The sequence below is a fragment of the Aquarana catesbeiana genome, linkage group LG06 (assembly GCF_042186555.1).
Source record: "Aquarana catesbeiana isolate 2022-GZ linkage group LG06, ASM4218655v1, whole genome shotgun sequence".
NCBI lineage: Eukaryota > Metazoa > Chordata > Amphibia > Anura > Ranidae > Aquarana > Aquarana catesbeiana.
Window position 1 is genome coordinate 231361200 of NC_133329.1, and position 27965 is coordinate 231389164.

The 27965-nt window shown below is 44.3% G+C and overlaps 1 protein-coding gene across 7 annotated transcripts in view; it reads left to right on the forward strand.

The window, feature by feature from the left end:
* The window catches only part of NPRL3 (NPR3 like, GATOR1 complex subunit), a 309508-nt gene that overhangs the window by 229695 nt on the left and 51848 nt on the right, over positions 1 to 27965 (forward strand). For all 7 annotated transcript variants that reach the window (XM_073633030.1, XM_073633034.1, XM_073633032.1 and 4 more), the window contains one exon: positions 11605 to 11711. In XM_073633030.1, the coding sequence (XP_073489131.1) occupies positions 11605 to 11711 (107 nt within the window). The remainder of the gene's footprint in view (positions 1 to 11604; positions 11712 to 27965) is intronic.

Consider the following 27965-nt stretch of genomic DNA (forward strand, 5'->3'; position numbering starts at 1 on the left):
ACCGTGAAGTAGGAAAAGTACACTCCAATGCGATTTTCCGAAACATGTCGGGACAAATGCTGTGAAATTCAAATTGAGTTCAACTCATCATGAGTAGCACTTTGGATTACCAGCCTTGGGTGATTATATATTGTATAACTCTTGATGTTTATCATTGGTGCACTGTTTGTATTGTGAACTATTTTGAGTTCTTTTAGAACCATTTTTCTATTTGTGTATATTAATAAAGTTGGCACCCGTGTGCCTTTTATACTTATCCACTCTCTATTTACTCCTTCCTGCCTCTCAAAGTCCAAGGGGGCGTCCATTTAGTGCATTTCTTTGCATTTTCCTCTTTATATTGTCTTTTTGGGTATGTCTCTACCAGCTTTGCACATCTAGGGTGACATTTTTGCCCATTCTTCTTTGCAAAATAGCTCAAGCTCTGCCAGATTGGATGGAGAGCATCTGCGAACAGCAATTTTCAAGTCTTGCCACAGATTCTCAATTGGATTTAGGTCTGCACTTTGACCGGGCCATTCTAACACATGAATATGCTTTGATCTAAACCATTCCATTGTAGCTCTGACTGTATGTTTAGGGTTGTTGTTCTGCTGGAAGGTGAACCTCCACCCCAGTCTCAAGTCTTTTGCAGACTCAAACAGGTTTTCTTTTAAGATTGCCCTGTATTTGGCTCCATCCATCTTCCCATCAGACTCTGACCAGCTTCCCTGTCCCTGCTGAAGAAAAGCATCAGCACAACATGATGCTGCCACCACCATGTTTCATGGTGGGGATGATGTGTATAGGGTAATGTGCAATGTTAGTTTTCCGCCACACATAGCGTTTTGCTTTTAGGCCAAAAAGTTAAATATTGGTCTCATCTGACCAGAGCACCTTCTTCCACGTTTGCTGTGTCCCCCACATGGCATCTCGCAAATGGGACTTCTTATGGCTTTCTTTCAAAAATGGCTTTCTTCTTGCCCCTCTTCCATAAAGGCCAGATTTGTGGAGTGCATGACTAATAGTTGTCCTGTGGACAGATTCTCCCACCTGAGCTGTGGATCTCTGCAGCTCCTCCAGAGTTACTATGGGCCTCTTGGCTGCTTCTCTGGTTAATGCTCTCCTTGCCTGGCCTGTCAGTGTAGGTGGACGGCCATGTCTTGGTAGGTTTGTAGTTGTGCCATATTCTTTCCATTTTTGGATAATGGATTGAATAGTGCTCCGTGAGATGTTGAAAGCTTGGGATTTTTTTATAACCTAACCCTGCTTTAAACTTCTCCACAACTTTATCCCTGACCTGTCTGTTGTTTTCCTTGGCCTTCATGATGCTGTTTGTTCACTAAGGTTCTCTAAAAAAAACCTCTGAGGGCTTCACAGAACAGCAGTATTTATACTGAGATTAAATTACACACAGGTGGACTCTATTTACTAATTAGGTGTCTTCTGAAGGCAATTGGTTCCACTAGATATTAGTTAGGGGTATCAGAGTAAAGGGAGCTGAATACAAATTCACGCCACTATTTTCACATATTTATTTGTAAAATATTTTAAAAACCATTTATCATTTTCCTTCCACTTCACAATTTCTGCATGTGCCACTTTGTGTTGGTCTATCACATCAATCCAAGTAAAATACATTTACTTTTTGGTTGTAACATGACAAAATGTGGAAAATTTCAAGCGGTACGAATACTTTTTTAAGGCACTGTAAATAAATTTAAAAATACATAGTTAATATGAAGTCCAGTGTTGAAGAGCCTTTCAAAGAGCCTTTACACCTAATACAGTAGGTGTACAAAAGTGCTGCAAAATCCACAGAGGCGGGTGGTGTCCGTGTATCACTCATGCTCCCACCTATGTGATCGCACTCACCAGCTGAATCTCCCCACTTAACATCCCTGGCGGTATGATTATTTCGGATTTTAGGTGCTGAAAGCGGTACAATTATTTTGCATGGAAATTTGGCATTTTATATTGTAGGCCTGTAATTCTTAACAATAACACATTTAAATCTGTCCACCAAGAGTCTAGTAGATATCCCGAGTATGATGAAGTTTGAAACACAAAATCATAAATTATAATATAAATAAATATAAATAATTTAAAAAAATAATAATATAATAATAATAAAATAATTTTCCCCACAATTCACTATCTCTCAATTCTGCAAGTGTTCTAATTTACTATCGCTGTTTTCTAGCTGGTCTAAAGCCACTTTTGACGTAAAGGGACACTTTTTGGTTGCTATGGACAATCTCAAGTTTCCAGGCAGAAAGAACAGTATATATAATATAAAACTGCATGCAGGGCATTGGACAAAGCACTGGGGACAAAAGGGATGTGAAATGATTTCATACAGTACTGTAATCTGTAAGATTACAGTACTGTATGTGTTATGATTTTTACAGGTTTTTGAATTTGCCGCCAGGCTCCGCCCCCCGTGCGTCGCGATGCTCGCAGGGAACGGAGCCTGGCACAGAGGCTTCGGAGGAGGACAGAGCCCGCAGACACAGCGGGGGGACAACGCAGGATTTTGCACATCTTATGTCATATGGTATTATTTACCTTTGTTTGACACCTATTTGCACAAAATTAATTTTACCAGATTAGCAGCACCATACCCCCAACCTTATAATTTACTTTCTATTCACTACTGACATCTGCTTTTGCATTGGTTTTAGTGGGGGCAGCAGCTTGTTATACAAACTTGTAACCTTTGATATTTAGATCATACCGTGGTACTATCCTTTTCTCCCTTTCTCAATCCTGATGTACTGATAGCCATCTCATTTCTTGATTCCTGAAAATGCCAGGACAGTACAAATACCCCCAAATAACCCATTTTTGGGCAGTCCAGGGTATTTAGGAAGAGGCATTACGAGTTTTTTGAAGTTGTAATTTTTTGTCACAATTTTTTGGAAAATGAAGAAATTAAAAAAAACGTTTTCACAATGTTTTAAAAAATGTTACATACTGTCATGAGTGCAGTACAGCATCATCATATAACTGGTGTTGCTGTGATCAGGGACACTGACTGGTGACAGTATGTAAAAAAAAATAAAAAAAACTTAACCTTTTTTTTAAATTTTTAAAATATTTTTGTAGTTAATGGTTTTTTTTCTTATACATGCAGTAACCAGAGCAATGCAGTGTTATGACAGTAACACTCTACAACTCTGGGGAGGGGATCAGGATTTTTTTTTTTTTTTTTTTACACACTGATTGCTTATAAATGTAAAATGCACAGTTCTAAGCAATCATTTTTCTGAATGAAAACTACTCATTCGGTGTTTACTATTGTGATTAGCTTTGATTGGCCGCAGCTTTTCACATGGTACAGATGGGCTGTGCCTGCCTGTACCCTGGGATGAATGTGACCAATCACAGAGCTCATCACAATAGTACACACTGAAAGGCATGTAACAAAGCATTTCATTATGTACAACTGTCATGTGATCTGCTGTGATTGGCCATAGCAATCACATGGTACCGGCAGCGGGCCAGTACAGTGATCCGTCAGCGGCTGTGTCCAGAGCGTGACCCGAACCTGGTAGGGCATCACATGATGTCCTCCCAGAACAACAGTGCTCCCGCCTGGCCATCATTTTACAATAGGCCAGACGGGAAGGGGTTAAAAGTTTAGAAACGATCTGATTTAACCACTTATGGACCGCCCGCCATCGTTTTACGTCGCTACTTTGAAGAGGAATACCGTTATAGGAGCAGCCAGCTACCATAACCCTTGTATCCTTTTCTTCAGTGGGTGGTCCGCTTCAAGATAAAAGTGGTCTCTGCGGCAGGTTCGACGTGAAAACACTTTTATCGGCGGCGGGAGAGGGGCCCCCCCTCCCGCCGCTCTCCGGTGCCCTCCGCCGCTTACCGGAGCCGTCGGTAGCAGCGGAGGCGATCGGATCCTCTCCCTAGCTTGACATGGAGATGAGTGAGAGGAAGATGGCCCCCACCCGTCTCCATGTCATTATAGGGTGAAATGCGCCCAATGCTCTTAAAAGGACTTTTTTTTTTTTTTTTTTTTTAAATGACACAATTTTTTATTTTATTTTTTTATTGCATTTTAGTGTAAATATGAAATCTGAGGTCTTTTTGACCCCAGATCTCAGATTTAAGAGGTCCTGTCATGCTTTTTTTCTATTACAAGGGGTATTTACATTCCTTGTAATAGGAATAAAAGTGACCCATTTTTTTTTTTTTTATAAAGAACAGTGTAAAAATCAAAGGTAAAATAAATAAGAAAAAAAAAAGAATTTTTTTAAACGTGCTCTGTCCCGCCGAGCTCGGGTGCAGAAGCGAACGCATAAGTGAGCAGCACCCGCATATGAAAACGGTGTTCAAACCACACATGTGAGATATCGCCGTGACCATTAGAGCAATAATTTCAGCCCTAGACCTCCTCTGTAACTCAAAACATGCAACCTGTAGAATTTTTTAAATGTCGCCTATGGAGATTTTTAAGGGTAAAAGTTTGTTGCCATTCCACGAGCAGGCGTGCAACTTTGAAACGCGACATGTTTGGTATCCATTTACTCGGCGTAACATTATCTTTCACAATATAAAAAAAAAAAAAAAAAAAATGGGCTAACTTTACTGTTGTCTTATTTTTTAATTCAAAAAAGTGAATTTTTTCCAAAAAAAAGTGTGCTTGTAGGACCGCTGCGCAAATATGGTGTGACAAAAAGTATTGCAACGACCGCCATTTTATTCTTTTCTTGTGGGGCTTTCTGTTTCTTGCCAATATCTTGGTATCTGACTTTTAGCTGCTTTGATTAGGTGAGGTATCACAGATTCTTTATATTGTTTTATTGAACTTTCTATCCCATGAAACAAGCACGTCCAAGGTTCTTCCAGTATCTCTCTTTTGGTAATTTCTTTTATTAACTGTAAGATCTCCTTCCAATAACTTTTTATTTTTGGGCAGTCCCACCATAAATGTGCCATCGTTCCCTCTACTTTACATCCCCGCCAACATTACGGTGATTTCCCTGTTTGATATTTCTTATTTTGTCTGGGGTTATATACCACCTTGTAAGGCATTTATAGTTCAACTCAGCTGTGTTAGTGTCAACTGCGGAGCTATGTACCAATCTCAAAATTTTTCCTAGTTTTTGTTTGTTCCCTCGTGCTCCCAATTCTCTTTCCCATTTTTTTTTATGAGTGGCGGGGCCTCCAGCTCTTCCTCTGCCATTAGAATCTTATAAAACATGGTATATCACGGATTTATATTGGAAGCCATACTCAGCCGCTCCAGCGGCCTTCGATCTTCCGCTGATCTTAATGGTTGTGGCAAAGTCATGACAAAGTGTTTCAACTGGAGGTGCCGTCATTCATTAATCACCGTCAACTCTGTCCTGTGTTTTATTTCTTGAAATGTGCATATTTTCCCCTTTTCTGTTATATCCTTTAGTCGTGCATTTTCATTTTTTATCCAATCTCCAAATAATTTCCCTTTTCCCGGTATAAAATAATTTGTTTCTTACAGTGGTGTTAGTGGAGACTTATATTTCCATTTACCTTGTTTATGTATTAGATCCCAAATTCTAAATACGTTTTATGTCAGTGCATGTGTATTCTCACCCAGTGCTCTATATTGAGGTGGAATCCAAATAATTCTACCCAACCGTGTATCACTCATTACGTTCTCGATTTGTACCCATCTTTTTTCATTTTTCTCCCTTGTCCACTCCATTACTTGTGAAGTTAACACCGCATTATAGTATTTTTTAAAGTCTGGTACCTTTAGCCCACCTTGCGTTTTATCTCTGCTTAATACCGAGAATGAGATTCTCGGTTTCCTATTCTGCCAAATGAACTTAGGTATTATTTTTTTTAATGTTTTAAAATATGTCTGAGGTAGGGGTATAGTCAACATTTGAAATTTTGTACATAACTTTCAGTACTATTACCATCTTTATGGTATTTATTCGTCCTATACATGAGAGGTGCCTTGTTGCTTTTTTTTTCCTATTTCCATTTTTATTTCATTTGATAGTGGGATGTAGTTTACCTGGTAAAATTTCCCTGGGGATGATGTTAATCTTATTATTAGATATTTAAGTTCTGTCTTCCATATGAATTGAAATTCTTGCTATAAACACCGTTCTTCCTGTTTATTTACATTTATATTTAAGATCTCTGTTAAAAAATTTTCTTTTTAAGTTTGATAATTCTCCATAATATTTCAGAGTCTTCATTAGATTGGCATTGTAATCCAAGGGTTAGCATTAACTTTTCTGGCTGGAGGGCTGACACTGTTTTCCTGAGGTCAGCCCGTCATGTCTGGCTTTGTCTTGTGCTGTAGCAATCCGTAAAACAGCATGGAGGTTATAATCAATGATGCGTCATCTGAGCTTGGTCTTGTTCAAATTCATGACTGAAAACATCTGCTCACATAGGTAGGTGCTCCCAAACATTGACAAAACTGCAGCATTGTGGAAATTTGCTTTTAGGCTACTGTTGCACTGAAGTTCTATTAACTCCATCTGAAGGTGATGTGGTGCACTAACAGGTTGAAGGGATTCCTCCACCGCATTGAAAATGTCCCTCCCAGTTGTTGTCCCGTGCATGGCGACCACATCCAAGAGCTCCTCACTGACAGACAAGTCCTCCTTCACACCTCTTACAAAAATATCTAGGTGAACTGTATCAGTATTGTTAGTGCTTTCGTCAACGAAAACACTAGATAGCTGCATGTTTCTTCAGCTAGTTGATTACACGCTAGGTCCCTGACTCGGTCTGTTATAGTGTTTGAGAAGCTGACATTGTTAAAAGTCTGTCTGCTCAGGACACATTTGTTCACATACCTTCAGCATACACTGCTTTACAAATGCACCTTCTGAAAAGCACTTTGAAGCTCGGCAATTTCTTCAGCCAAGAAAGCTGGCTTTCATTGCTGCTGTAATTTTTTTCAAAAATGTTCCATTAAGAATGTAGGCTGCCTTTTAATTCTTGGACTTTTTGATGCTTTTCTTGGTGGCTAAGTTTAGCATATTTGGCTCTGTGTTTGGTCTCAAAGTGTCGGCGTAAATTGTATTCCTTCATCACTGCCACTGCCTCGTAGCAAATAAGACATACTGGCTTGCCTCCATTAAGCACAAACCTGTATTCACTTTCCCATCTTTCATTAAATTGCTTTCCCCTGCCATTTTGGGGTTATTTAATTGTAGTTTATGGTCCCTATACCTCTGTAAAGTGACATGGAATTGGTCAGTATATCCAAATTTTACTGCTCCACCTGTCATGGTATGTAACTATAGTTACATACAGAGTTCAGAAGTGTACATAGGATGTACAGGTATGTCCCAAGGGCGAGAAGTGGTTAAGTATGTGTGATTATCTGTACAGTTATACCAACACTAGCGAAAGTTGCAAAATTGGGCTTGGGTGTCAAGGTTTGTTTTGGCTATGGTATAGCACTGTATAGATTTTTAGAGCCAAGAATTGCTTTTCAGTAAAAATGATCCAGGGCAGCTCTAGAGCTGCCTGATGGCTTTTACTGGGCTCTGAAGGAACTCCTCCCCTGCCAGTGGTGCACGCAGTTGTCTCCAGACTCATTTATTCAGTCGGGTAGTCCAGGACTGTGATAAACTGCCTGAGCATTGAGAGTAGGAGTTGATCGGGGAACATCCATTTCCCAGTCCCCTGTGACCAATTAAACCTAGAAAACAACGTGCATTACGTCACTTTGGGTAAACAGCTGTCCTTCCCCAGCTACTGGAGCCGTGGATGCAGCTAATCGAGCACCATTTGTGCTTGATTTGCTGCAGTGGAGGGCAAGGAAAACATTGAGGGGGGTCTAATATACCCATGATATCTCATTTTAATGAGAAGGACCTGTTACCTGCCCAATGCCATCACATAGGGGACTTTTTTGCCCCCTTGTAATAGCAATAAAGTTAAATGAAGAAAATAAATGATATATAATTAAAGGGGTGTTCCGGACTTTTTTTTTTTTTTTTTTTTTAAAGTCAGTAGCTAAAAACACTGTAGCAGCTGACTTTTAATAAGGACACTTACCTGTCCAGCGAGTCCGCAATTTCGGCCCCCCCGAGGCCGATCTGTCCATCGGATCGGCTTCTGGCGTTGCCATCCTAACTAAGGGAAACAAGCAGTGGAGCCTTGCGGCTTCACTGCCCGTTTCCTACTGCGCATGCGCACGGCGCTTTGTAAATGGCCCCGTTGTTTCCTGGGACACACACATGTCCCAGAAGACAACGGGGCCGCTCGCTGAGGAGGAGGAATTGAAGAAACCTTAAACAAAAAATTGCGCTGCGCTTAGGAATATGTCTAAGTATTCGTACACCCTAGTGGTGTCATATAAATTGATATAAAGTGCAATGTGCAGATAATGTGGATCTAAGATAAACTCTGCATAATTGAATAAATAAATATGTCAAAAAGTGCAGCAAAGTGCCATATACAGTAAATCCCAAAGTGTAATGTGCAAATACTACGTATCTGAAATCATCTTTGCATAAGTAAATAAATAAATAAATATGGATCTGAAATCACCTTTGCATATATAAATAGATAGATGAATACAGCAAAACATTAATACTTGAATAAACGTGCACTATAAATGATGTACTGTATATATATCACATGCAAAACTCCACTGTAATCATACAAGTGATAGGTGAAATTAATTAATTTATTTATTTAATTTCAAGTACAGAAAAATAACTGTTGATGCGTCACAAATATCTTATGGTCTTACCTTCCTCTTTGACATGACAACACAGTTCTGAATGATGTGTTCTCATCCCTGCCACAAACATAGTGTGCAGGAAGTTAGGTCACAGGATTTCTAGTAAAATCATTATGTATTTTTTGCACTTATTTAACAGCTATAACAAAATGCTCTGAATGTTTTATATTTATTAGAATAATGTATATCTAGCAGACCACAAAGGAGCAAGTAAGAGAAGTTCTTTGTTAGGATTTACATCTACTGTAAAAGTTTTCTGCAGTATATTTGTCGCTTTGTAATATATGGGCATGAGAATGCAGTATTGCATACTACTGCTTGGAATGCGGTTTTTCAACATACTAGTCTACAATGATCAATAGATAAAGAAGAGAAGCAATCTAAATGAATACAGATTTAGCACCTGCCTGCTACTGACCTTTTACTTGTCATACAATAGATTAAACATTTGCTCAAAAAAAAAAAATATTTGACATGTTTAATCACTTTCGGAAGGTTTACCCCTCTGCGATGATTTTGTGTTAATTTAACTGATAGTTGCATGGCCGTGCGATGCTGTACCCAAATAAAATTGAGAAAAAAACAGTATTTTTTTACTTTCTGCTATAAAATATATCCGATAAAGTGTGAAAAATCAAATTTCTTCATCAGTTTAGGCCAATATGTATTCTGCTAGATATTCTTGGTAAAAAAAAAATCCCAATAAGTATATTGGTTGGTTTGCACAAAGGTTATAGTGTCTACAAACTATGGAATATTTTTGATATTTTTCTTTTATTTTTTTTTTTACTAGCAATGGCGGTGATCAGCGACTTATAGTGGGACTGCGATATTGCAGCGGACACCTTTAACACTTTTTTGGGGACCAGTGACACTAATACAGTGATGCTGTGCTATGGGGGGGGGGATTGCTTTGACTGGTGGAAGGTAAAGATCCGTGTTCCTGGGATCCGTGTTCCACAGGATCAGTACATTCCCCTCTCACAGAACGGCAGCCTGCCTTGTTTACATAGGCAGACTGTCGTTCTGCCTGTCTCCCAAACAGCCGGAGTGGGTCACCCCGGGCCCGGAAGTGTCAGATCACGTAATAGGTATGTGATCGGGCACAGAGTGCCCGCCCTGCCACAGTATATGTGCGTGGGGCAGTCCGCAAGCTGTTAAAATCAACTGCTGCTTGATGCTGGCTACAACAGCCTTCATTTCTAATGTGTTTATTTTCAACTCCATGTAAATCATCTCTGAATAAAAAAAGTTCTTACAATGTTCTTTCGTATTGTGGTAGTAAACTGTTACATATACCCAGTGAAGTGACTGGCCTCAAGTGATACAGAGATTAAACAAATCCTCCTACATACGTTGTACTTGTTTATCTGCTGTCTTCTCTTCATCTGTCCAAAGTGCTGAAATTATACAGCTAGCCTGAGAGCTCAAAAAAAGGGGGGGCGGAGAGCTGCAGTTACACTCTGCAGAGCTAAGTGAGGAAAATTCTGAGAGCGGATTGTTGGGAAGAAACGCAACCCCTTCACACAGCACACAGGAACAGAGCTGAGGCTGTAAATCAGCTAGAGGTCCCTCCCGTCCCCATTTTTTTCTTGGTGTCAGGCAGGGGCGTTGCTAGGGGGTGGCTATTGGGGCTATAGCCCCGAATCTGGGGCCCATAGCCCCGAGTCTCTCCTCCGATATATCTCTCCGCCCGCTCCACATCAGTGCTCTTTCAGCCTGGCCTCTTCAATCTGGGAGCGAGGTGCAGCGAGCAGCAGAGAGATGACATCTCTCACTGCCTGCCACAAATCAGCGCTCTTCCTCCCTCACAGCACGGTGGAGTGGAGGTCACGTGCTTCCTGTCATTGTGGAGCTCCACTTTGCAGCAAGACCCCCTTGCTTCAATGTTGGTGGTGCAGCGGGGAGCAGCGACATGACATCATCTCTCACTGCCGTCCCGCATTACTGTTCTCCTGCTCTCACTAAATGGACCAGTGCTGTCAGCCTGCCACCAATGCAGCATCAATGCACATTTGGTGGCACTGGCTGGCATGACAAATGACAATCCACATCAGTTGGCAAATGACATCCCACATCTGGTGTCCGGGGATGTGGCAAGTGACAATCTGCAAATGGTGGACAGAGATGTGGCAATCTGCAAATGGTGCCAGGAGTCGTGGCATGAGATGTGACAAGTGACAATCTGCAAATGGTGGCAAGTGACAATCTGCAAATGGTGGCAGGAGACATGGCAAGTGACAATCTGCAAATGGTGGTAGGAGATGTGGCAAGAGGCAATCTGCAAATGGTGGCAGGTGACGTGGCAAGTGACAATCCACATCTGCTGCCAGGTGAAAGTGGGAAGTGACAATCCACATCTGGTGGCAGGCGACATGGCAAGTGACAATCCACATCTAGTGGCAGGTGATGGTAACAAGTAACACGCTGCATCTGGTGACAGGCGATGGTGGCAAGTGACACGCTGCATCTGGTGGCAGGAGATGTGGCAAATGACACGCCCAGGGCTCCGACTGATTCTGCAGTATGGTGAGTTGAACCACTTCATTATATATTAGAATGTAACAATAGAAATAATGTACTTCAATCATCCTGACACCATATCAACCATGGTGCCTTGATGATTGAAGTGCCAATACCAGCCATCGCCCGTGAATATGCTCTAGCCCCAGATCTTTTGCGGACCTTGGTGTCAGGAGTGATTCATGCTGATAGCAGAGGAATGAAGTGGCAGAGAGAAATGACACTTAGTGCTCTTAATTGAAAAAAAAAGTACACACTATAGAGGGATATGCTTTTGTTCATGTTTCATGTCTGAGGTTTACAACCATTTTAAATTTCAAGTAATAAACGGTCAAATACATTGCTTGCGTTTTCCTAAGCATGTGTCATGTGTTCTCTAGGTATTCCAGCTTGCTGCACACTTGGTATACTGGGGAAAAGCGATCATCATTTATCCACTTTGTGAGAATAACGTCTATATGTTGTCACCAAATGCGAATGTCGGTCTGTAAGTAAATTTCTTTTTTTAATTTGAATTTATGCTTTGACAAACTCTGTTACTTTTTACCTTATTATTGTGATCAAAATAAGCTGAAATAATAGCTGAACTCCACACAGATCTAAAAAAAATAAGCATTATGTAAATATTAAAATATTACTAAATATTACTAAATGTACTTGTCAGATGACACCTAGGCCTAGCTTACAGTCATGTTAAAAATTAGGTACACCTTATTAAAATTGACTTTTTTTAAATATTTGAAGAAGTAGTAGTTTTCTGAACTGAAGAAGTGGCTCAGATGAGCTATGTAGCATCTTCAACATTACTGAAGTCCAGTTGAATGTGTCTAACCACTACTAGCTATACTATGACTTGGATCAGCATTTCTTTGTCACTGTACCATTTAAAAGTATGCAAAATCTTGGGGCACCCCTATTAAAAATGTAAAAACCATAAGTGTTGCTTACCATCAATCATAAGCCTGAGATGATGCACACAACTACCCTCACCAGGCAGGGCTGCATTGGAGGCAGAATCGGCTTAAAGGATAAGTTCATCTTTTGGAACCTATTACATGTTCAACCTGTATTTAGGGTGGAACATGTAACATGTTCCAGCTCCTGCAACCCGATCCCTGCCTCAGTGTGAAAGCAGGCGGGGGATCTTCTTCCTGTAACCATGGTCATGATTCAAACAGCTCATCCATGCGGGACTGCGCCCACACAGACGTGTTATTCATGCAGTTCCCTGTGGATGAATAGACTACAGCTATCTTCTTCCACCATGGCTGACCGCTTGTAATTATGAATGGACTGTGAGGGCCCTGATGAGCGCTCCCGTAGTTCATTCACAAGCCTTGCAGCTTGTAAACAGTCAGCCCGAGGCATGGACTGAAAACTGCATGGCTTGACTGCAGAAGCCTGACATTGTACCCCTGATCCATTGATCAGGGGTGCAATGCTTCCCAGGCTCCTGCAGGAAAAAATAATAAATGCACTTTTTTTCCCTGCAAAAATATGTGTATGTATTATTTTTTCTTAAAAGGTGAACTTATCCTTGAAGGATTTTCAAATATTGTATAATAAAAATAAAGGAAAAACTGCAAGAAAAATATCTGCAGCAAAAGACAGCAACACCCCAGTTAAGAATGACAGGATTAGCATTAAGAAGCAAAAAAAGCAAATTTGCACTATTTGTTTCACAAGCCATACCAGGACCCTGTTGGGAAGAAGCAGCATGACCAGCCTGTAATGTGTCTTTTGGCCCTGAACTCTCCGTAAGGCTGCTCACCTAAGTACTTATGGTGCAATGCACTGGGACTGCTGCAGAATGCTACATAGGTCCAGAACCACAGTGCACCCCTATGAGGGTATGCCCACCAGAGGGGAGAAGACTGGCTCATGCTCCCTGGTTTTTGCCTCTCTATCCCCTAGGGTTGTGGGGGGGTTGCTACATGACCTTTGCTGCAGTGAGTAGCTTATTTGTACATGTTTTACAGGGAGCCTGATTGGTGCCTACAGCTTGGTTCCCCTAAAGAGAATTATCCACTGGGATCCGGCCACAGCAACACAACCAGGCCAGTGGTGTGAAGGGGTAACTGCCCCAGTTTTTAACTTTTGGTATTCAAGTGGCCTGGCTTTCATAGCTGCAGAGGCTCCGTCCGCCCTTCCACTCCGGAGCAGGGTTTTCTATGGTCACTGTACTGCGCACGTGCTCATAGTGCTGTGGTGGGGCCTGCAATGTCTCCTCTATAGGAATTGACACCAATAGTCCAGATCAATTTCCCATGTCTTAGTCGCAGCACTCATCTGGGTCTTGCTTTCCTCCTTCAGGGGTTATCCCTTCCTCAGTATTGTCTGGGGAAGAATTCTCAGCTACTGTGTCTGAGTTTACTGGCAAAATTGCAACCATGGCAGCTGACTCACAAAACAGGCTGCAAGTGTGCTTCTACATCCTCCAGAGCATGTTTCTGTATTCCTTAATGCTCGATGCGCATTGTTCCTTATCCCTATTTGAGGACTTGGTACAGGAGTCTACAGATATTACTCCAAAACTTAGGAATACCATCTTGATCCTTTTATTTACACAGTCTGTACATGCCTAGATTTGGAGCTGACTGCATTGGCTACACCTAAGTAATCAGCTTGGGTTCTCAAACTGTTGAGACTTTTCAATTTTTTTTCCTTACTCAGTGCTGTATAGCAGTGTTTCTCAAAGTTTTTTTCACTCAGGGTGCCCTTTGAAAGTATTTTAAGTTTTGAGGGATCCCATTCTAAGGGCTCATTCACACGGTGGGGAGAAGGTAAAACAATGTGGTTGAGCCACGTTTTTACCACCCTCAACCATTCTCCCTTTAGCTGTAGAGGCAGTGGCCAGAGTTGAACACATGCTGTGGCCAGGATGCTTTGTGGCTGTGGCAGAAATTATACTTACTGTTGCGTGCTGCAGGCGTTGCCTCTCCTGAATGCGACCCATTCAGGTGAATGGTGTTGTGCTTCAACCATCCTGCAACTGCTTGCAGTACAGTGGTGCTGCAATTAGGGGGTTAAAACAAGCAGTGAGGTGATGTATTACCTCATTGCCACCTGTCAAATGCCTCTTAAATGTGATCTGAGCATGTATTGCTTTTCAGAGCTTAATGCTAGTGTTAAGCAGTCCCGATAGCTTAGAAAAGCAGTTTCACAGAGTTGTAGGATCAGGTTCAAAAGTAACGTACAGACTTGCATATAGTGTACACACATGCATATAAACATACACACATACTGTATTTACATACACTCACACACATACATACAGCCTAGAGTTGGAGGAACAGTTCAAGCTGAGCAAAAGTTCGGCCTGAACATCGCCCATTCGGCGAACACCCAAATTTGCGGGGTGCTCAGCAGGATTTTCTCCTGCCGAGCATCCCACAATGCACTCCGCGCTGCACAGTGCGTTCTAAGCCCTGATTCGGCAAAACTTTGCCGAATCAGGGCATAGTAAATAGCTGGTTGTTAAGGAGAGGGCCGGGATGCCGGCTGCTGCATCCTGCACATCGGACGAGTCATTGGGGGGCCCCAATCAAACACAATCATGAAATCTGATGTCCTGATTTGTGCCGACCTCTTCAGATAGACTGACAGCTCGCACCACGTCCCAGGAATGCAGCAGTTTCTCCACTGCTGAACGAGGCTCTGGGCAAAAAGAGACAAGGACAATGTCCTGATTCAAATGAAAATCAGAAACTACTTTAGACAGAAAAGATGGATGAGGGCGCAACATGACCTTATCGTGGTTTGAGACTAAAAATGGCTCTTTACTAAAAAGAGCTTCCAACTTCGACAACTGTCTTGCCAAAGTGATGGCAATCAAAAACGCTACCTTCCGTGTCAAAAGAATTAATGGAATCTTGCAGATAGGTTCAAATGGCTGCTTCTGCAGAACAGTTAAGACTAAATTTAGTGTTTCTAAACCCACAACCATAAAATCAGTCTGTATATGCAGTAAAGCATGCTTGTTATACTCACTGTGGAACCTAAGGGGTTAATCCCCTGCATTGTGTAAAAAGGCTGTTTGATCTTAGAACAGGTCCAGATAAGACAGAGCCTTTGGAATCCGGCTGCACATGCTCAGTTTCGTGTGTATTGCTAGAGAGGTTTTTTTTTTTTTTTCCTTGGGAGAGTGCATGTGATCAGCACAGGGCCAATCAGCACTGTCCAGACAGAGGGTCAGGGGTCCTGAATCCTGATAGGACAGCTCAGTGCAGTATGAAAACTCCTCCTACAAGCTTTACCAGGAACTGATAAAAGTCACACGTCTGCTATATACTCTGATGAGAAAAGGTATTTAGCCATTTATATTTACTAAAATAATCACATTTCCATTTTCTGTGTACTGTGGGAGAGCAGATATAGTGAATGCAGGGTCTTAGGTTTAGTAACACTTTAATTCCCAAGGACACAAAGGTAGCTTGACAGGAGGAACCATCCAAATTGCCCCCTGTATAAAAGCACAAACCAAGGAGTGTGAAGCAATATGTCTTTAAAAAGAATATAGATAAAGCCAAAATTTGACCTTTAATTGTTCCCAAGGCCAACTTCATCTCTACTCCTGACTGGAGAAAAGAGAGAATTCTCCCAATCGCATATTTCCTGGGATGCCATCTTTTGGTTTCACACCAGGAAATGTAAGACTTCCAAACCTGTAATAGATATTAGTAACTGCCTTCCTGGCATTCAACAGTTTGGCTATAACACCAAGGCTTCAAATTTAGCGACCATAAAGTAGGGTGGAATATTGGCCCCTGAGACAGTAGGTCTGGGCAGGTCAAAAGTGTCCACGGGCCATCCACAGCCAACTTTACTATGTCTGAGTACCGAACCCTCCTGGGCCAAGCCGGGGCTGCCAATATAACCGAAGTTACTTCTTTTCAGATCATGCGCAAGAGACATGGCAAAAGCTGAATCAGGGGAAAGGGTATAAATAAGGGAGAACTGGGCCCAAGGGTCACCAGAGCATTTTTTCCGATCGCACGCAGATTCTTTGCTCTGGACATAAACTGGTCCAGTTTGTTGTTGAACCTGGATGCCAACAGATCTACATCCGGGATACCCCATCGCTTCCAAATCTGCATGAATGCCTTGGGGTGCAGGAACCATTCCCCCGGAAGCAGCTGCTGGTGACTGAGATAATTCAGTTCTCCACCCCGGATTATAGACTGCTGACAGAAAAGGCACATGCTGTTTTGCTTAGGGTAGAATGTGGTTCACCTCCTCCTGAGCTGACCAGCTCTTGGTGCCACCTTAGTGGTTGATATAGGCCACTGCTGTGGCATTGTCCGACTGGATCCTTATCTGACAGCCATGCAGCCTTACTGACCAGAAACTCAGAGCAAGGCATACTGCCCGTAGTTCTAGGACAGTGATGGTGAACCTTGGCACCCCAGATGTTTTGGAACTACATTTCCCACGATGCTCATGCACTCTGCATTGTAGTTGAGCATCATGGGAAATTAAGTTCCAAAACATTTGGGGTGCCAAGGTTCACCATCACTGTTCTAGGACATTGACGGGCAGGATCTGTTCTGGCTGAGACCACTCCCCCTGAACCGTAGACTCCGCCAGAACAGCCCCCCAGCCAGAGAGACTGGCATCCATTGTCACTATTTCTTTCTCGAACATCACGGGACACAGAGCCACAGTAATTACTGATGGGTTATATAGGTATCACTGGTGATTGGACACTGGCACACCCTATCAGGAAGTTCAACCCCCTATATAATCCCTCAGTCCCCAGTCTCTGACGGTTTTTTCAAACGGAGCCCACCGTGAGAGGTGAAGATTGGGTCTGTGTAAACAGCACCCTGCGGCTGGATAAGGTAAGAGGAGATTCCACAGAATTTTTGAATTCTAGTGGCTTTTCTCCTTTAAGGTAAATGCATGCTATGCCTATTGTGACCACCGGGGGCTGCCAAGAGCACAAACCTACACATGCTGACTGACTGTCTCAGGTGTTCAGTGCTGATTATGTCCCAGCATCTCAAAGCAGGCTACAAGCAGGTAAGGTGGAAAGGGGGATTTCTCATGTTTGAATGTTCCCCCCAGGCTAGAGAGGGGCCACAGGGGTCTAGAAAGTGGTTATACCACCCGGGCTCTGCGGCCTAATGGCCACCATCTCTGAAGATAGCCGTTCAGGCAGATCTTGTTACCAGTCTCCCTCCTTCCCCCCCCCCCCCATCCCCAGCCTTTTCTCCAGAAGCATGACAGGAGAGTCGGCAGTGCGGGAAGCGCTCGTTTTTTTCAAAACTCGAGGGGGGGGGGCGGTAGAGGAGGGGGCGGGATGTCAGCACAGAGTGTTTAGACTCCCACTCAGGCCAGCTGCAGGCTATTAAAGGCACTCTGTACAGGTGCACTCAGCCTTCTGAGAGACACAGAGCTGACGGTCGCATGTAAGGTGGGACACAGGCATTCTCCTAGGCAGCATTTACTGAAGTAACACCAGACTGAGCATTGGGTAGCAAGGCTTTTAGCCAGACTACATCGCTCAGCAGGCAGTGTTCATTTGTATACCTCACACCTTGTTGCTTTGCACTATGGGTAGAAGAGGTTCAAGCACCCCAGGAACCAGAGACACTAGGGGATCTCGTTCAGGTTCTGAGGGCCCCCTGTCGGCAGCATCCTCCCCCCTAAAGATGGGCCAGGGACGGCTAGCCAGGGAGAGCCATCGGGGTCAGGGGCTACACCTGCTTCTGGCACTTCAGCCCCTGTATATATTACACAAGAGGTTTTTTCCTCAACCATTAATGGTCTAGAGGAAAGATTAATGGCCGTGATTACGTCTTCACTCAGTGGAAAAAAACGCACTAGGCTTTCCTCTGTTCCCCAAGACCCTCAGACAGAGGAGCTCTGGGATAAAGGAGATGAATCCCTTTCAGAGGATCGGGATGGGATGGATGATTCCTCTTCGGAGGATTCAGGTGGAGAGGGACCCTCTGCGACTTCCCAAGAGGAGAAAGTCTTAGTGCAGATCCTCACTGGATTGGTCCGCTCCACATTTAAGTTGCCAATACCTGAAACTGCTAAAGAATCCTCTTCTGCTTTGGGGTCACTGAAACCTTTCCAAGCAGCACATGCTTTTCCTGTTCATACTTTACTTGAAAAGCTTATTTATTCTGAGTGGGATCACCCAGACAAACGTTTTTTTCCGCCGAGAAAGTTTTCAACACTTTATCCGATGGAAGAAAAGTTTATTAAAATGTGGGGAATACCGGCTATTGATGCCGCCATTTCCTCCGTAAATAATAGCCTGACTTGTCCTGTAGACAATGCTCAGATGCTCAGGGATCCTGTAGATAAAAGGATGGAATCCCTATTGAAGGATGTTTTCTCCTTAGCAGGATCAGTGGCCCAACCTGCAGTAGCAGCGATTGGAGTCTGTCAATACTTAAGAGACCATGTTAAGCAGGTCATCAAAGTATTACCTGAACAGCAGGCCCAGGGGTTTGCTAACCTTCCAGCGGCCTTATGCTTTGTGGTTGACGCCATTTAGAGATTCTATCGTGCAAACCTCCCGTCTTTCACTGGGGTTGGTGCATATAAGTAGAATCCTATGGTTGAAAAATTGGTCAGCCGAAGCACCATGTAAGAAGCTACTGGCTGGGTTTCCATTTCGTGGTGCAAGGTTGTTTGGAGAGGACTTGGATAACTATATCAAGAGAATCTCTTGTGGGAAAAGCACTCTCTTACCTGTCAAGAAGAAGAGTAAGTGTCCCTCTTTCAAACGGACTCTTTCCCCAGCGCTTCAGCCTCCAGGCAGTCTCGACGGCCGCCTCCATCGGGGTCCAGAGACAAGAGTCAACCCCAGGGACAAAAGAAGTCCTGGGGAAAGAAGCCTACTAGGCAAAACACTAAGACCTCTGCATGAGGGGCGCCCCCGGTCACTCGAGTGGGGGGAAGACTGCGACAGTTCTCAGAGCTCTGGCACGAGGACTTCCAGGACAGATGGGTAGTCTCCACGGTAACCTTAGGGTACAAGCTGGAGTTTCAGGAATTCCCTTCTCCTCGGTTCCTCAGATCAAATGTTCCCAGAGACCCAGAGAAGAAGCAGTCGCTCCTTCTAGCGTTAGAGCGACTTTTGTCGCAGGAGGTCATTATGATAGTTCCCGCAAAGGACCAGGGATTGGGCTTCTATTCCAACCTTTTTACGGTCCAAAAGCCAAATGGGGATGTCAGGCCCATTTTGGACTTAAGGGATCTGAACCGATTCCTAAGGATTCAATCCTTCCGCATGGAATCAATTCGAACAGTAGTTCCCACCCTGCAGGGAGGAGAATTTCTGGCATCAATAGACATCAGAGATGCATATCTGCATGTGCCCATTTTTCCTGCTCATCAGAAGTTTCTGCGCTTCGAGGTAGGAGGGCGCCATTTCCAGTTTGTGGCTCTGCCTTTTGGGATAGCCACTGCACCTCGAGTGTTCACAAAGATCTTGGCTCCTCCTCTGGCCAGATTAAGGGCTCAGGGTATAGCTGTCATAGAATACCTAGACGACCTGCTCTTGATAGACCGGTCGGTAGCCTCTTTGAATGGAAACTTGAGGACCACAGTCAGGTATCTAGAACACCTGGGTTGGATCCTCAACTTAGAAAAGTCTTTCCTAAAACCAGTAAGAAGACTGGAGTATTTAGGTCTGATTATAGATACAAGCCAGGAGAAAATATTTCTACCCCAGGCAAAGATCACTGCTTTGAGAGAGCTGATTCTGACAGTAAGGACCAAGAAGGGTCCCTCAGTCCGCCTTTGTATGAGGCTACTAGGGAAGATGGTGTCTTCATTCGAAGCAGTTCCCTATGCTCAGTTTCACTCAAGAATGCTGCAACACAGTATTCTGTCGACCTGGAACAAGAAGGTTCAGGCATTAGACTTTCCGATGCACCTGTCGCATGCGGTGCGTCAGAGCCTCAATTGGTGGCTCATACCCGAAAACCTGCAGAAGGGGAAATCCTTTCTACCGGTTACCTGGACGGTGGTAACAACAGATGGCAGTCTGTCAGGTTGGGGAGCAGTTCTGGAACAGGCTGCGGTCCAAGGGGTATGGTCCAAGACAGAGAGGACCTTACCCATCAACATTCTGGAGATCCGGGCGATACATCTAGCTCTAAAAGCCTGGACTATCAGGCTACAGGGTTGTCCGGTCAGGATCCAGTCCGACAATGCCACAGCAGTGGCTTATGTCAATCATCAGGGAGGCACCCGGAGCCGAGCTGCTCAAAAAGAGGTGAACCAGATCTTAGTCTGGGCAGAGATGCATGTGCCATGCATATCGGCAGTTTTCATCCTGGGAATAGAGAATTGGCAGGCGGACTATCTAAGTCGCCAGCAGTTACTTCCAGGGGAATGGTCTCTGCATCCCGACGTCTTTTGGGCCATATGCCAAAGATGGGGGGTTCCAGATGTAGATCTCTTTGCATCCCGATTCAACAAAAAGATAGACAGATTTGTGGCAAGGACAAAAGATCCTCTTGCATGCGGGACGGATGCGTTGGTGATTCCGTGGCATCGGTTCTCACTGATTTACGCATTCCTGCCTATTCTGCTACTACCACGACTCCGTCGCAGGATCAGGCAGGAAAGGAAGTCGGTACTTCTGGTGGCCCCCGCTTGGCCCAGAAGGACTTGGTATGCAGAAATAGTAAGGATGACGGTGGGTTCCCCGTGGACCCTACCGGTACGCCCAGACCTGTTATCTCAGGGTCCAGTGTTCCATCCTGCCTTACAAACGCTAAATTTGACGGTTTGGCTATTGAGACCCACGTTCTGAAGAGTCGTGGGCTCTCAGGTCCTGTCATATCTACCTTGATTAATGCAAGGAAGCCAGCTTCCAGGATGATTTATCATAGAGTCTGGAAGGATTATATAACCTGGTGTGAATCCAGAGGTTGGCATCCCAGGAAATATGTCATAGGTAGAATCCTTGATTTTCTACAGATGGGATTAGAGATGAAGCTGGCCTTGAGTACCATCAAGGGCCAGGTTTCTGCTTTATCAGTATTATTTCAGCGGCCACTTGCTTCGCATTCTTTGGTCCGAAACTTTATGCAGGGGGTGATGCGTCTTAATCCTCCGGTTAAAGCGCCCCTAAACCCCTGGGACTTGAATTTGGTCCTGGCTGTGTTACAGAAACAGACTTTTGAACCAATAAGTCAGATTCCTTTGGTCTTGTTGACAAGGAAATTAATTTTTCTGGTGGCCATCTCTTCTGCTAGAAGAGTATCAGAATTAGCAGCTCTTTCCTGTAAGGAGCCTTATTTGATTATACACAAGGATAGAGTGGTACTACGCCCTCATCCTAGTTTTTTACCGAAGGTGGTTTCTGATTTTCATTTAAACCAAGACATTGTTCTATCTTCCTTTTTTCCAGATCCCTGTTCTCCGGAAGAGAGATCTCTACATTCGTTGGATGTAGTAAGAGCAGTTAAGGCCTATCTAGGGGCAACTACTCAGATCCGCAAGACGGATGTTTTGTTTGTGCTGCCAGAGGGTCCCAATAGAGGACAAGCAGCGTCAAAAGCTACCATTTCTAAATGGATTCGACAGTTGATCATTCAAGCTTACGGTTTGAAACAGAATATTCCTCCGTTTCAGATCAGGGCACATTCCACAAGGGCTATTGGTGCTTCTTGGGCAGTGCATCACCGGGCCTCTATGGCTCAAATCTGCAAGGCCGCAACCTGGTCTTCAGTTCATACATTCACCAGATTCTATCAGGTGGATGTGAGAAGGCATGAGGATATCGCCTTTGGGCGTAGTGTGCTGCAGGCAGCGGTACAGGGTCCTCAGGTCTGATTGCACCCTACTTGGTCGTGGTTCCCCCCCCTCAGGTAGCATTGCTCTGGGACATCCCATCAGTAATTACTGTGGCTCTGTGTCCCGTGATGTTCGAGAAAGAAAATAGGATTTTTTAAAACAGCTTACCTGTAAAATCCTTTTCTTTCGAAGGACATCACGAGACACAGAGGTCCCGCCCCTCTTCTAATACACTATATTGCTTGGCTACAAAACTGAGGTATCCCTGCAAGGGGGAGGGATTATATAGGGGGTTGAACTTCCTGATAGGGTGTGCCAGTGTCCAGTCACCAGTGATACCTATATAACCCATCAGTAATTACTGTGGCTCTGTGTCCCGTGATGTCCTTCGAAAGAAAAGGATTTTACAGGTAAGCTGTTTTAAAAAATCCTATTTTTCCAAACCACCAGAAGAAAGCATTTCCTTCTCCCTAAATTCTGAGCCAGCAACCACCAATTGAGACTTTGCCAAACCATGGGGGACAGAGACATGTGGCAGTCCAAGGCTTGTACATTCTTGTTCCAGGCCAACAGAATGTTCTGGAGTGGAACTGTGCATAAGGAACTTCCTCGAATGAGGACACCATTCTTCCCAGAAAACTCATGCCGAGCCGAATGGAAGGATGTCTCACTTCCTGAACCTGATTTCTCAGGGCATTGATCTAGATATTCCAAGCTCTGAACTGGTTCCAAGGCCGACTTCTCGAAGTTTAGAACCCAGCCTAGGTGTTCCAAAAAACATACTGTGAGAGCTACATTCTGCCTTGGGATTTGCATCGACTGCTCCCTGAGCAAAAGGTCATCCAGTTATCGGAACACCGAGATCCACTGAGAACTTTCGTGAACACTCGAGGTGCTGTTACAAGTCGGAAGGGCAGAGCCACAAATTGAAAGTGAGGACCTTTTATCTCGAAGTGCAGAAACCACCGATGAGGTTGGAAAATTGGCACATGCAAGTATGCATTCTTTTATGTTTTTGGATGCTAGAAAATCCCCTACCTGCAGTGAGGCTACCACTGAGTTGACTGACTCCATCCGAAAGTACCGAACGTTTTGATATCGGTTCAAAGACTTGAGATCTAGTATAGGCCTTACGTCCCCATTTGGTTTTGGAACTGTGCACAGGTTTGAGTACAACCCTACAAACCTTTTGGATGTACCTCCACAATCACCCCTTGAGTCAACAATCGGTCGAGTGCTTGCAATAACCAGCTTCTCTTCAGCTGATCTGACGGTATGTTGGACCCCAGAAAACGATGAGGTGGAAGGACTCGAAATTCCAGCCTGTACCCCAGAGACACCATGGAAGTGACCCACTTGTCTCGAATCATTGTTTCCTAGGCTTTTGAGAACCCTAGATGCCTTCCCCCACTCGAGTGAGTGGGGGCACCCCTTCAAAAGGAAGGCTTTAGCACCAGTCTTAGAAGGCTTTTTCCGCCCCTCTCTTTGAGGCTTACCCCTGGAACCAAACCCTTGCGGGCCCTGAAGCTTCCTGGAGGATAAAAAAATTAGTTGCAGCAAAACTTGCGCCCTTAAACGATGAATACTGCTTCTTTTTACCAGTAGGTGAGAGCTTTTCCCCCTGAGATTTTTGGATATATTTATCCAAATCCTCGCTAAATAAGCGCTCACCATGGAAGGGAAAACCCACTAACAATGTAATTTAGCTGACCAATTTTAATAACCACAAAATTCTGTGCATATGCATAGATAGGAGCGCTAAACGCGAAACCTGCTGTATTAAATCTTTAAAGGCATCTACCGCAAAGCACAGGGTATGAGGCACATCTGCCATCTCCTCAGAAATCTCTTCCTACCCAGGCTTACCCAACCACTTAAAATGGTGCTTCAGGGACTGACAGACGCCAATTGCCACCACTGCAGGCTGTACAGCAGATCCGGCAAGGAAAAAGGAGGCTTTTAGTAAAGATTCTTTATATCATAATTTTTATTAACATCAATTTTGATTTACAACGCATTGAAACAGAAAAAAAAAAGAAATTCCAAGTACATTCATATTCCACAAAAAAAAGGGGGGAAGGGGGGAGACCTAATACAGTTATACCATTAATCTTTCTCCTATTAAATATACTCTTATATATCATCTCTTTCATATTTATATAGTAAATATTCTATCCATTTATCAGCTGAATCTTTAAGTACCTGGGCATTGTCTACTGGATAGGTTTAATTCTTCAGAGAAGACACTGCAGCATCTGCAGCCCGTAGTTCCCATTTTTTAACAAATTTCTCCTCCATGAGATACAGGAAGGAAAATCTTTTGGGATGAACAAAATCTATCCGGGTGATCCCAATCAGAATGTATCACCAGCTCCAAAAGCGGGTGCAACGGACAAGCTTGATTGCTTTGCGGAGGCCGTAGTTAACCCAAAGAGGAGTAGGGGGCTTCAGAAGCATCCACGGAAGGTAGTCTGAATGCCGAGCGGACCATTTCCGTAAGAGACTGGACCAACAACTTTTGCGACTGAAAAGCTGACAAAGCCTTAGCTTCTTCAGGCACTGACTCCCCACAAGCGGAGTCTTCCACCTGACCATCCTCGAATTCGACAACAATTCATCTCCTCTACATCATCTAGCAATTCATGTTTCAACACAGGAGGGTATCTCTCACCCTTTTTTCCTTGCATAACCGAGGCAATCATACCAGCGGTCTTATTTTTTAAACCAGCCAAAGCTGAAGTTAGATCATCCTTTGTAACATGCTGATGCAGATGCACTGGTAATAGCTACAGTGCCAGATAAGCGCAGTGGCTCAGATAGACCTTTCGCATCTTCAGGGGAAGCTATTACAGCAGAATTCCGAATAGGCTCCTCAGGAGCTGCTGGCGGTGCTTACGTGCCCCTTTCTGCTGTGCCTTCCCCACTCTGTTTTCTGGAAGACATATCTTGCTCCAAAGCAAGAATATACCTGGGCTTGTGGAAATAAACACAAAGTCCCGCAGTACAGCACCTCCCATGCAGGGCTATGACCCAGCAAAAAAATCGCAACAAGCGTGTATTGATTGGTTTGCGTAAAGGTAATAAGATAACAAAATAGGGAATAGATTTATGACAATTTAATCAGATTTTCTGATGAATGTAATTTCAGTTATTATATAAAATGATGAATGTGGGGGCTTTTTGGTGGGTGTTTTTTTTTTTTTTTTTGTTTGTTTTTTTTTGTTTTTTTTTTGGGGGGGGGGCAGCATTTTTATTCTTGGGCCAGCCCTGATTATGGTATATGGCTATTTATAGCAGATCACAAACAATATAACATAGAGATAATAATCATCGACCCCTCTACAGCAAACACTATCATTTCACGCAACACACAGTTCAGCTTCCAGACACAGAGGTGTCAATTTTTTTCCACTATGAACATTCAATGAACATTCTCAATAATCCGATAATTTTGTGAATGCAGACAATGTCAAAACATCAGATCCTGGCAGATTTAAAATATAGAAGAGAACATTGGTAAATGGTGGTGTCTACAGCCTGCACCATAATCAGAATCTTAAACATTTTCAGAAATGATTTTGATGGTGATGAGATTTTAGGATCAGTGACATTGATTATGATTGACAGGGGAAGCCATGTTAGAGATGACGGGTGGGGGTTGGGGGTGCAGTGTCAGGATTGGTCAGTGGGAGATTTAGCATAATCTCTATGGTGTCGGGGGGACCGCTGGAAGCGGACAGTGATTGGCAGCGCCTGGTGCAGTTGGCACTGGGTGGGGAGGCTCTGGGTGGAGACATCACCCACCCATGGAAGGGCAGGCGAAGGTCATTATCTCCAGGGGTCCCCGCCACCACCGCTTCCCAGCATGGGGGCTGCCCAGCCCTGGGAGGGAGGTGGGATCTGGAAAGCAGCAGCGTGGGGAGGATGTGCAGCCTCACCAGGCAGCGATCGCATGGGGTTCACACCTGATAACGGGTGAGGGTGGAGGGAGATTGCCAGGCACTGCAGACACCCAATCCTTAACACTGGGCACCGTGCTCTTAGAGGCAGGTGGGGAGTGATCGAAGCCCAGGCTGTGTATGGTTACCCATAATCATCCACACATGTCCAGGCTCTCCCTCCAATCCTCCCCCAGGCCAGAGCAGGCGGGGATGGAAGGCAGGTGAAATCGGTAGAGCTCCCAGGAACCCCACCCCCACCTACCCGCCTGGCTGACTGACTTACTCCGATATGTCTTCCCAAAGACAAAAGGCTGAGCCAGAGCTCTAAACTCCAAGACAAATCCGCTGCAGCAGCCCCTGGGTAATGGGGAGCTCTGGGGGAGGGGGGCTCTGCCTGCTTCTCCCCACCCAGCAACTCTGCACCAACAGCCAGCCAGATGGAGCTGCGGGAGCCACCTCCTGCTCCTCCCGCTACACTCCACACCACGCCAGCCACTGCCTGCCAGATGGGAACTGATCCTCTGTAGGGGACCATGAGATATCTTCCTCCCTCTACCACAGAGAGTAGGGAAACCAGCAGCTGTGGCTGTGCCCTAGGCGTCAGTGCGCCCTAGGTGGCTGCCTAGTTTGCCTAACGGTAGTGCCGACCCTGACTACAGCAGCATGTGGGGAATGCAAATTATGCAAGGTATGCAGACTTCCGGGTTATTCAGAGCAAGGCTGAGATCTCCAAAAGCCCTCTAGTGGCTAAAAAGAGGAACAGGCTCTGTGAAATTGTGGTTTGACAGGTTCCTAAGATAAAGTGTTGCCAAGGGAGTAAAATGCCAAATCTCTTTACACAACCCCTGATTAAATTACCAAAAAGGGGCTCACTTACCAATCCCCCCGTAGGGCCCTGATAATACACAGAGGCCCAATCTTCACCCATCACTGCGGGCCTTGTCACTAAGGACCTTCAAGGACTGGGTACCTTTCCAACTCCTGGGGTCCACTCCCTTGGACCTGTACAGCACCCTACTGGAATTGCCTTCATTCTGCAGGGTCCAGCACCGAAACGGACAAATTACAGGCAAAACCTTGTTTGAGTCCTCCATCATCTTATACGAGGCTTGGGTATCATTCATTTTAGCTTTCAGCCATTCAAATGGATCTGATTATTCAGCCCCTTGATTCTCAATAGAACCAGCCCAAGACCATCAGCAGTCAGAGAGCTTTAGCAACCGTGACCATCACCTTCAAGACACTGGCGAAAAAACTCCTGCATGGGAGGGGTTATATAGAGGGGGCCTTCCTGTCTGTCTGTTTAGTCTGCCAGTGTCCATTCACCTATAGGTGGCGCATAACCCAGATAGTAATGTTTTATAGTCTTCTCTGTGTCCCGTGAGGTACAATACAGAAAAGTAGTTTCCTCTTATAGGCATTTTGACCAGCAATACCTTATGGAGAAGAAGTTCCTAAAGAAGTGGTATGTCCCATATGTAGACCAAGAAATGTTTTCTCTAAGCAAGGCTCTGACTGTCCCTGATGAGGACATCCCCATTCTTGAAGACCCAGAGGGTAAAAGGCTAGAAGCGCTTTCTAAGGCTTTATTCTCTCTCGCAGGTCCTGCCCTGCTACCAAGCTCATCTACCAGACCTTATCCATCTGGTCCAGGGATGTGTCTCAGGATCCTGAATCTATCCTTCTGGCGTCCAGCAGATGAAGCTCACACCTTTGGGCCTATTGTGTTGATGGGATAGCAGATACTGTATATGGCAAATATAAGTGAAATTCGGTTCATGCGTGAAGGACCCTTTGGCTCAAATGTTGGTCCGTGAAACTTCAGTGCAAGAAACACCTTTTGCATATATCCTTAGTTGGGGAATTCCTCTTTGATGAATCCCACTAAGGAAGGCGTTTGCCTGGGAGAAGTAAAATACACTTTTGCCCCAGAAAAAGGCTATAACTCTAGCTAGGAAACCTTCTATTCCTGAAGCTAAAAAAAAGTTATTCTTGTTTTTCCTCAGGCCTCAAGGTCCATAGTAAATCCTGGA